At 40.8% G+C, this 11,798-nt stretch overlaps 1 protein-coding gene across 1 annotated transcript in view; it reads right to left on the bottom strand.

The window, feature by feature from the left end:
• The window catches only part of DTNA (dystrobrevin alpha), a 292,781-nt gene that overhangs the window by 72,656 nt on the left and 208,327 nt on the right, over positions 1-11,798 (bottom strand). The window contains exon 5 of the mRNA XM_015565683.1: positions 5,994-6,207. Coding sequence (XP_015421169.1) covers positions 5,994-6,207 — 214 coding nt within the window. The remainder of the gene's footprint in view (positions 1-5,993; positions 6,208-11,798) is intronic.

The following is an 11,798-nucleotide window of genomic DNA, read 5'->3' as shown; positions in this document are numbered from 1 at the left end:
TAAATAATAACTAAAAGGGTATTTAAAAGAACTAGCAAATTATCAAAGGTACAAACTGGAATTGCTTCATAAATCAATGGTTCCTTGTTTTTAAAACAATTTCCCTTTATAATTTGTTTTCTTACTTTTCATTTTTTTCAAAATTTTCCGAGGGGTAACTGATTGACGATGGAAACAAAAAAAGCACGCCCCCTTGGGTTACTATATGGAGATTTGCAGCGTGTCTGTCTGTCTTAAAAACATTTGATTCATCCTAATAAAAAGTGAGTCATTATGCTCAGATTCCATGAGTTTACAGAGAAAAGCCGATTTCTTTGAACTAAGAACATATTACCTTCAGGAGAAAGTTGTCTGGGCGGGAAAATCTGCTTCAACAAGAAGGAAAAACAACCAATAGATAAGGATAGGTCTGGGATGCTGGGCTGGATTCAAAACAGAATGTGCATTTTCTCCGAATGGCTAAGAGAGGTTCTCCAAGCAGAAGTTCAAGAATCCCAAGACAAATGTCACGTCCCGGAAGGTGGGATTTGGAATCTGACTGAGTCTTTTTTGAACAGGCTGGGGGAATTATTTCTCTATCTAGGAGTACTACCATCAGAAGCTTGTCTTCTGCCAATCTGTTTTACAAAAACATTTGGTAGGCACTTTTGATATGCAAAGGTACAACACTCAACCTGCACCATCACTTCCGCCTCCGGCTTCTTTTCTGGGATGATTGGTTGATATGCATCACTCACTTAGTGACTCAATAGATATGTAGTGACAATGCTTAAGAGGCTGGGGATTTTACTCACAGCCTATTGGAGAGGAAGGTGAAAACCAGTTAGTTTTCATACTACACATTTTCACAAAGTGCAGGGAGCTCATCCTATTCATCTCTAATCCCCAGTAATATCCTAGTACCTGGCACATAGCAAGCTCTTTATATGTATACATGCTTTCTGACTTACCACTTAAGTTTTATATTGAGAAATTCTAAGTGAGTAAAATTGCAAACATTGACTTTAATGGCCCTTAATATTAGATTGTACAGTCATGTGATCCCTTGAATTTAGAAGTGATCACATACATAATTTGGCCTAGATCACATACGTAACTCTTGTTTTGGGGGTAGTGAAGCTAACATGTGGACACATAGAAACTCCTCATTTGACTCTGGCATCCCAGAAGTTAGCAAACTATCTGGGAAGAGAAGCTCTCATAGCACTGGGCCAGGTGAGTTTGCCAGAAGTTTCTCCAGAATGGAAGGGGCCAATACTGTCGACATTGTCTCCTTTACCCCCATGAAATCCCATCTGCTACTCATCCAGAGTATAAGTCAGAAAGAGGAGTGGCACTGAGATGTTTAATTTATCTACAGCTGTGAAAACTCTTCAGAAAGTGATTCCATTTTTAGCAACGTAAATATTTTCTTCCAGAACAAAATTTTAGTGACTAGATGAGAACATTCTATGGATATCTCGAATTTAAGATGTGCATAGAAAAGCCAAGTAAGCAAAATTTTAAATATTTAGTTCTAGCCATATGGGTAATGGAGAAAAAAAAAAAGAAAAACATTTGGTTTCATATGACTCTTCTCTTTTTCCTTTGCCTCAAAAGTGAACAACATGTTTTGTTTTTGCACAGAGAAACGGCCATGTTCTTTGTAGCATGTCTTGCATTAAACATCAGAATAATTTTTAAAACTCAAAAGGCAGAAGGATTTTGGCAGAATTCCAGGATTATTTCACATCCATCCATCTTAATAGTGTTGTGGTTCTTTTCATCGTGTTGGGGACTGGGGGGCGGGTGTCAGCAGTGGGAATGGATGTTCAAATGGCTCAGCAAGGTGCCATATGTCAAACAGAGAGGAAAAGACCAGGATTTTGTATTCTGTATTCTCTATGAGAGACTATTGTACAATGGATCTAAGTTCTGGATGGCAGTCATAAAAATGACTCTAAATCTACAATGTGTAACTTGTTAAGTCCAAATATATCTTTCACACACACTCTGTCAAATATTTCTAAATACCACACACTGAAAAGGCTAGAAATGTGAGGGTAATAATAATATCCTGTAATAAGCAGGGAAAGCCTGGGGAAAAAGTCCATTAATTCTCATTTAAAAAATGAAACAGAAAGCATGAATAGAAATGAACTTAAACTGCTTCCTGAAACAAAATGATTTTGACTTTTCTCTCCACTCACCTCATCTAGTATGCAGCTGTATGACCTGTAAATTATTTAACCTCTTGTCTCAGCTTCATCACTTACTCACCCTGGAGAATTATGATAATATAGTGCCAGATCTGTAAGATTGTTGGGACACAGCAAATGAGGAGGGCATCTTAGCTATTATTACAATGATTATATGATCATCATTAGAGAATTGGCCTGAAAAATGGAGCTGGCCCCCTGAAAATAGGAAAATCACCCCTCCTTTTAATATTTGCCACTATCCTACTATGAGTTTTGAGTGGCTGAATATATGTGAAAATAACATTTGCTAAAAACAAGGCCATTGTCCCATAATCTACTTTATGAGGAACTATCCGAACAAGAAAGATTCTCCTGAGTTGAAATGAGATTAATTTAACAGACTAAATTGATATTAGTCTTTCTCAGGAATAGGAAGAGAGTAAGACAAGTATATTGAAATCTTTTGTGAAAATAGGACCATGTGCATTAGTGACTATGAATGTTTGATTTTCTTCTCTTGTGGAGCAGAAGTTAAAATAGAGGGTGTGAATCTTGGTGACAGAGCAAACTTGGACTCACTAGTCTTGGTAATATATCAGAGATCAAGGAGGACTGAATCTCAGAAAACAATGAAATCAGTGTGACAAGAGCTAAGAAAAGTCATTCTTTGATTTTCACTCATTCATTCATTCCCTCACTGGGTGATTCATTATGAGCTGTGTAGTATATTGGGTGCTGTGCGCACAAAGAAGAAGACCTGGTTCCACTCTAAGGCAGCTTATGGGAGCCAGGAAGATGAACAGTAAGACATGCGCTAGAAGAGAACAGCAGAACCAAGTGTAAGGAGCTGGGAGCTGGGGAAGGGTGAGCAAATCAGCCACGAGAGGTGAATTGCTCCACCGTGTATCCGATATGAGGCCTTACCTCTCAAAAAGGCCACACTTTTAAGAATTACTTTCAAGGTAACCATTCTACCTCAATAAAGCTGTTTAAATAATAATGATTTTCATCTGACTTTCTGCCATGTTATTTTTCTTTTGTACTTTCAATTTCCTAAAAAAGAATAACAATAAAAGTCCTTAGAATATTCCAAAGAGATCTGTCCTCATTTCAGATCATTTTCTTGGCAGAGTCCAACTGGGTAGGTCTGGCGAATTTTAAGGCACCATGAAAATAATGACCACTTTTCTCTGAATCCGAGTTCTTATTTTTCATGAATTTACATTGGTGTAATCTCTTTCCAATCCATTATCTCTTTTGAGACCAGGTTCTTAAGGTATCTCTAACTTCTACTTTGGATTTTATGTTTTTTTCTCTTCTTAATCTGTTATTTAAATACAACAAATAAAAGAAAATCTCTTAAATGTGTGATTCTAAAATAGCAATAGCACATCCTTGATCTTCTAGTATCAGGCTCATTCATGTCAACCACAATACAGGGCTCCTTTATAAACACTTGGGTGGGTCACGGGATAGGAGGTAGGAGGTGACATCAGATTTCCATACTGGATCTCATTTGGATAAATAGGAGTTTACAATAATAAGAAATAGATCAACATTCATTTTACTCTTGTTTCTCTTCTTATATTCACTTCTAATTTGAATTTTCAGATATCAGTACTTCCTGGTAGCTTATATCTCACATTGTCTAAAATGTGAAAAGCCACAAGAGGAGAAATTTGATTATCAGTAGAATGGCATATTCCAGGGGTGGGCAAACTTTTTGACTCAGGGCCACAATGGGTTCTTAAACTGGACCGGAGGGCTGGAACAAAAGCATGGATGGAGTGTTTGTGTGAACTAATATAAATTCAAAGTAAACATCATTACATAAAAGGGTACGGTCTTTTTTTTTTTAGTTTTATTCATTTCAAACGGGCTGGATCTGGCCCGCGGGCCATAGTTTGCCCACGGCTGGCATATACTCATCTGTTCTGTCAAAGGACCGAAGGCAGAAGTACCTTCAGGCTGGGGCCCCGTGTGAATGTGTCTCTACCATGAGATCTCTCTATGTAGATGTGTCTATCCATCTACTACAATGAGATCAGGGGCCTTCGTATCTGTGTGAAGAGTAGGAACCAAGCAAAGGTTTCTTCTGAACATTTGTGTGACCTGCGCCTGACCTTGGTATAGTCCTTAAGCTTAGTGCACATCATTCTTGAAATAATTCAGCCATAGTATCATAGTTATTTAAAAAAACAGTTACAGCTCTATTTTTTTAAATGATCTTCCCAATATTTCTAAACAATAGTGAAAAATATAACCCTATTAGTTTCAGTCCCATATATTTTACTAAATCCCCCTTCCTTATTATTAATCTGCCCTGTTTCCATATTTATAGAATGGGGCCCAAATTATCTTTTAGCTTTGATTCTTTATGAGTCACCCAGTAGTACTCTAAGAGTGAGCAGGAAATTATATAACTCTCTTTATATTTTCCATTGTGACACTTATAACAAGTAAGTCCCTTAAAGACTCGACGGGTGAGTCTGAAAGCTGCCCTGCTCTTGCTAAGGGGACAGGATGGGAGCGCTCCTTCTAGGACTTCCATGGCCTGGCTCCTTCCTGCCACCTGTCCTGTGGAACCACAGCCTCTCTACCTGCCCTGCTCGGTTATCACAGCGATTAGCCCAAAGCACTACATCAGCTCTGAGTTCGGTACAGACTGAGCACAGAATTGTTTACTGCAACTTGAGAATTTCTCAGAACATAAGAACCTCAGAAACAACAATGCATACTGGTCCAACTGAGCACAAACACTTCTGTTAGCGCCCGGGGTTGCAAAGGCACAGAGGGTGACTTTTGTAAGTCAGGGGCATAAAAATGTTAGCCTGGCTGGACCATCCCCTGTGCCCGCCTTACATATTCCTGAGCACTGGCCAGACCATGAGACTGAGGCTAGAACACTTCTGAGAGTCTTAAAGTGAGACTGCCGAAAGGTCAAGTTAGTAATTTCCCTTTTTCATATTCAAAGCCAGTTGCGAAAGTGGAGGCGTTGATACCATCTCTAGGCCAGAGGCTTTCACAAGAACCCCTTTGAAATTACAGGCTGATCATGTAATTCAGGGGCATTTTTCTATCTCACAAGGCTGCCCTAAGCCGTGGAGAAGGCACCTCAGCTGAATACCTAAGCGCCCACCCTGCCCCTGCACGCTGAGGCCCCGGACAATGACAGTCCCTTTGTGCTTCAGCTCCTTTACCTGTAAAAAAGGAGATTTGGAAGCGCAATCTTTAAGATCTCAGGCAGCTCTGAAATTCTCTGATTCCGTGAGGGGAAATGATAAGATAATGAGGCTGGATTTCGTGGTGTGTGGACAGCTTCACTCTGTGTTATGCGGCACGTCCTCGGCCAGGCCATGCCAGGCAGGTCATAGCTACTCTCGCTGGGCTGGCCCCGACACCCCTTCCCACCTCTCACTGTTCACTCCAGGGTCTTGTCACTTCCCCTCAGAAACACTGTCTTGGGCAATTTGCAAAGAAGAGAGTGAAAAACATCCCCCCTCTGCATGCTTCATTAAATCCTTTCCCTGGCACGCCATCGCACACTTTCAAGCGTCCATAGCTTCTAGAAAGCATGGGCTGAGTTAAATACAGGTCAGGACATAAAATACAATTGTACTCAATTTCCTATTTTACTCTCTAGCCTTTCCACAGCACTTAAAATTTATGTCAAACACAGAGACACTTTATTGAAATAAGTATCTGATCAAGACGAAAAAGGCAGTAGGTTGCCCGAGAAAATTATCTGCAATAAAGACCAAGAAGGTACAAGAGGAACATGTACAACGTAACCGCCATTCAGAAGGCACTCACGGGTCAAAGGCCGCCAGCAGGAAGTTGAGCAGGAGGCCGATGGACTGCTCCACGTGGATCTGGTGTGTGGTGGGCATCCGCTTGTTGAGCTGGTAAAAAATGGTGGAGAGCACAGCCTCCAGGCGAGCCACGTTGAGTTCCGTGTTCGGGTCCAGGTTGTTCAGGGCATTTTCCCTCAGAGCTTCTATGACGTTCCAAATGTCCACCAGATGCACTGCGCACGGGTAAAGGAGAGTGAACGCATCAGGCCACGGTGCAAAGAAAGGCAAGCTCACTATTTCACACGTCCCACCTGTCAAGGCGCTCGCCGGCTGCGTGTTTGACGACTGTAGGGTTGCCATAAGCACAGTACACAGTGCATCATGCCAAAGACTGGATGTACAGGGTATAATAGCATGCAAATGCTTTACTGAATACCACAGTAGATAGTTACTTCTAGTCTTCATAACAACCCTGAAAATATAGCTGTTTTCCTCACATTACTGGTGAGGAAACAGGATCAGGGAAGTTAACTGACAAAACACAAGTCCAAGTCCAGTCAATGGCAAAACTGGCCTTCAAATCCAAGTCAGTCTGACTTCTTTAAAAAACTGACATAAAGTTGGCATTTAACATCATAGACCTAGAAGGTATAGACTACGTGGATTAGATAAATTTATACATCACAATCCCATTACCGTAGTGTTAGCTAACATCTCCATCATGCTCTATCATTTCCTTTTTACAGTGAGAACATTTAAGATCTAGTTTCTCAGCAACTTCAAAAGTAGATACTATTTGTGATTATAGTTAACAAGTCTATTGGCTAAAAGCATTTTCCTGTTGTACATGTTAACCCCTAAAAAAAAGAGAAAAACCCCACAACACTTAAATTTTATTATTTGGAAGGATGTCATAACTGCATTTGAGAATTTAAAATATTTTCATTTACATATTCTTAGTAGTAAAAGGTTTGAAATAAGAAGAAAGTGGACAGGAAGACGGGGTGGGGAGGGTATGAGGTATCACTACAATGCAACAGCAGAACTAAGTCACAGATAACTTTGCTGGTGAGAACAGCCAATTAACTTAACTCATGGTTACTTTCACTAGGGTGGTCAAGAAATTCATTTCTATTTCTGTTCACCCCGAGGTCTTGTTATGACATCCCAGAAACCATTACCACAATCAAGATAGTACATCCACCATCCCCAATAATCTCCGTGTGCTCCTTTGAAATCTGTCCCAGATCTGCTTTCTGTCATGATTTTCTAGAATCCTGTATAGCTGAAATCATCCAGTGTGTACTCTTGTTTTTTTGTTTGTTTGTTTTTTTTTGGGGGGGGGCGGATCTGGATACTTTTACTAGTGTAACCATTTTGAGAGTCATCCATGTTGTTGGATGTATTAGTAGTTTGTTCCTTTTTGTTGCTGAATAGTATTCTATTAGATGGATATATCACAATTTGGTTGTCAACTCAGCTGCTAATGGACATTTGGGTTGTTCTGGTTTCTGGCGATAAAGAATAAAGTTGCTATGCACAATCATGTACGAATCTTGGTACAGACATAAGCTTCCAGTTCTCTTGCTAAGTAGTTAGAAAGGACGTGGCTATGTTGTATGGTAGGTACATGTTTAATTTTTGAAAATCTCCCCAAGTGTTTTTCAAAGTAGTTGCATCATCTTACATTCCCATTAAGAGTGTATGAGAGTTCCAGTTTCACCACCATTACACCAAGTTCTGGGGTCACTTTTCATTACACCTTTGTATTTGGAAATAAATGTTATCTTTCTCAATGAAGTGCAGTTCCAGTTCTGAGAAATGTGCATTCCCAAGTTCTAGTCTCCTACAGCTTTGCTAATTTCTGACACTGTGTTGAAAGACACAAAACTGACACCTATTGAGCTCCTCGACTTGGAGTCCAGAGCAGTGGACTTGGAGTCTGAAGACCTAGGTGCAAATCTGGCTCTTCTACAAGAGTTTACCCTCTTAGCTTCAAAGACTTACAGCCTCACTTCCTAAGTTAGGAAGTGGGTATTGTGTTCCTTAAATGGGAAATGCATAAAGTCAAAAGCAGTAGTGCCTGATATACAGACACAATACATTACACATGAACAAATGAATAAAGTAAGTTCATACAAATTTTTCTTTTTGCATATCTCTGGGTTCTGACATAGGAACACAAATCACTTTTCAAATGAATTACTTTAATGTTAAATTTGGATAAATTCAGATTTATGGGTTTTTGAATTTACAAAATTCTCTGTATATCACACAAGGAAATTATTTGTATTTTTTGATGTTATTGGTCAAATTTTCCACTTTAACAAGCAAGGCGCTCAAAAAAAAAAGCATCTATAAGTTGAATTTATTTATTTTTTGAGGAAAAAATCTGGGATTTTTACCACTATTCCCTACATATTTGATCTCTAGAGCCTCTGGGTCCAGTCCTTGGGGAGATGTGCGGTGTAGAATACAAAAAGAGCAGCGATGAGGGGACGAGGCCTGTTGTCCTGATTGGTATCTGTGCTCAGGCCACGAAGGGAAGTAGGTTACTATCTGCTTCCTGACTCTGGGTCATGTGAAACAGGCATTGGAGAAGACGCACATGAACGGTGAACTTGAGCATAGGAGGGAGATGGCTACAACCAAGTAGGAGGAATGGCTGCTGGGAGAGGGGGGGCATCTGGATCCTTAGGTTTCTCCTAGAGTCTCTGTAGGGCACAGAGAGGCTCCCAGGATTCCCAGGAGTGGAATCATACAAGTCCATGGAAGCAGCCAGCATGTCCATAGACAGTGGGAGGGTCCCTCAGGAACTCCAGCCTCTGTGTGCCCAATCTCTTCTCTGCCAAACCCACTTTCTCTGGGATTCTCTCCCTTGATGAATGGCCTCAGCCCCGCATTCTTCCCCGACCCCAGCTAGAATCTGGATTTCATCCCTTGATCCTCATATCTCATATACAATCAATGACTGAGTCCTACTGGACTCTATCTCCAAAGTATCACTTTAATTCCTCCATTTCCATGGACTCTTATTCCCATCACCCAATTTCACCACCCAATGCTATCACCATTATCTCATTAACTAGGTCCATTCTTTCATCTTCATTCTTTCTTCACACCAATTCATTCTAAACACTGTAGCCAGGTAGTATTTCTGAACTGCATTGCTGACTTGTCACTCATACGCTGTGTAAACTCCTTGAATAACTTCCCATTAAGTTGAAACTCTTCAACATGGATGGTAAAGTTCTTTCAGACCTGGCCCCACTTCCTTCTCATCTATGTCTCATCTATGCCTTAGTGTCAACACCACTTCTTCAAGGATGCTTGTCTGGATTTCTCACCTCTAGCTTTTGTACCCCGCTACTTGTCATCTTAGGGCCCTGCTCTCCCCATTATTCAGTGGACTCTGTGCAGGCCGGCTGGTTGTCTGTTTGTCCTCTGCATCGTATGTTGCACAGGCGGAGACTCCGTCTGCCATGATACTATTCACACCCCCAGCCTCACACCCCGCAGGAGCTTAATACATATCTGTTGGCTCAGTAAACACATGACAAGACGACAACTCAACAGTGAATGTGCATGTGACTGCTAAAGAGGCAATATGGTATAGTCATGCAGAATCACAAAAGCCTTGGTTTGCATCCCAGGTACATCATCTGTCATGTTACTTGGCTTTTCTGAGTCTTCATCTTAGCAAAGTGGGGCCGGCAGGAGCATCTACCCTCAGATGATTACTATACAGAACTGGAAAAAAGAACGAATGGGGTGGTGCGTATAAATTGCTTGGATAGGGCATGTAACTTGGGAAATAATAATACGGACACATAAAGTGTCTAGAAATCATATGAAAGCGACTAAAAATAAGTATGTTCTACATTTGGAAAGTCTCCATATAAGGAAAAAGGAAGTACTAACTACGGCTGTGAGACTAGATAATTATACATGAAAGGACAATGAGGCTTCATAGTTATGTGCAAGGCCCTGCGGTAGGGCCTGGGGACTCAATGGCAAACAATGCAGACGTGGCTCCTGCCTCGGGGAACTGAGTCTGAAGGGGACACAGAGAGGAGTCACAGTCACACAAACAGATAAGCAGAAATTCTGTGACTTGCTGGGTTAGGTTATGGCTGTGAAGGGGCCAGAAGTACAAGAAAAGCACTTCACACGGTATTTCGTGCACAATAAGCATAGTTCAATATCTACTAGTTATCATTGAGAAAGATGAGTATCACAATTCTTTTGCTGAGTTGAGGAGGAACACCACGAAATGTGCTAAGTCGAGAGTCATTAGGCAGTTATCAAGGGGTCTGTTTTAAAGTCTGACTGTTGTATAAATATGCTGCTTCCAGTTGAGCATTTTAGAAAATGAGGACATCTAGGTATGCAAGAATGGTGATATACCACTAGATGGCACTGCACACATTTTACTAATAGCTCTCAAGCTGTAACTGTCCATCATAAAGCACCTGCTATTAGGTATAGGCAATAGGAAGTGGGGTTTCCTCATCCATATGACGGTATACATTTTAAACTAAGAGGCTAGAAAAGGCAACAGTTTGCACAGTGACATTATTTTGTTAACATCAATCCTATCAAGAATAAACAAAAGGTTTTCTTAAAAGTAGAATTTAGTTCTTCATAGAATCAAAAATATGGTTAGTGTTAACTGCAGGTAATTAATCATGAATCCCTCACAGTAGCTTTGTCTTTATAAATAAATGGAAATAGACAAAACTTCAACAGTTTGTCTTAAATTCAAGAAATCCCATGTGGAAAGAAAAAGGCTAGGATGAGGATTGGGGGAGGAGGGTTCGGGGTTCGGGGAGGGGGGTGGTTTCCCCATGAGTAGAGAAGAATTTTCGAATCTCAAGTGATGTTGCTCATGTGTCCCACTATTTCAATAGGAGATGGGCTCTTAGTTCATAGTTAGAGATGACTTAAATCCAGGCGTCCCTGGGGAATGTACAGAAATGCCAAACTCATTGATAGCTAATAGAAATGATGGATGACATAAGCGTTATTGGAAGTAGTAGAACTGTGTGAATAGGGTAAAATACAGAAGAGAGGGTACAGAAAGTACAGGAATATCAAAAGACAGCTTCAAGATTTAGTCTACCTCTGAGTTTGTCCAGAACCAGCCTTCCCACTGTAGCCACACTCTTCAGAGTCTGAGAACCAAGTTCAGGTGGTGTTTCTGATTAGTTTACGCCCGGGTTTGAAGTGCCAAATGGTGTGTGTTTCATAGCATATTCTTAAAATACACTTGTTGGCTTGTAGGGAAGTTAATCATGGTGATTCATTCCTTTAGTTACCCGATAAAGTTCTGGTGTCCTTGGAACTGAAAGATGCACACACATATAAGCTTTGTCTTTTTCCTGTGACAGCTCTCAAAGGGAAATCTCTTTCACTGTTCTAAATGCCACGTAGACTTTCAGTAAAAATGCTTTCAGGGAGCTTTGCACGTGGGCCGGCAGCCACAGGGGTGGGGTGTGAGGAGGTGGTAGAGGAACCCACTCCCTGGTGAGTGTCAGAATGACTTCAGGTCTCTCCTCACACTCATCACCCTAAGCTGCTATAACTAGCTTTCCTTCTCAGCCTTCCACTCCAGAGACTACAAACTTCATTCACAGAACAAACATTTCTTTAGCCCTTACTATGTGGCAGCACTGTCCTGGGTTCTAGAATTAGCACAGGCAAGACTGGCATCTCTGACCACACGGGACTTAAAGGTGATGGGGAACCGAGATGTTTAGCAAACAAGCACATTGAGTGTGCTACAATGATAATCTATTTTCTCTTACAGAGAAAAAAATGGGCT

Source organism: Myotis davidii, unplaced genomic scaffold, assembly GCF_000327345.1.
Source record: "Myotis davidii unplaced genomic scaffold, ASM32734v1 scaffold520, whole genome shotgun sequence".
In the NCBI taxonomy this organism is placed as follows: domain Eukaryota; kingdom Metazoa; phylum Chordata; class Mammalia; order Chiroptera; family Vespertilionidae; genus Myotis; species Myotis davidii.
This window is presented reverse-complemented; position numbering and strand designations above follow the sequence as displayed.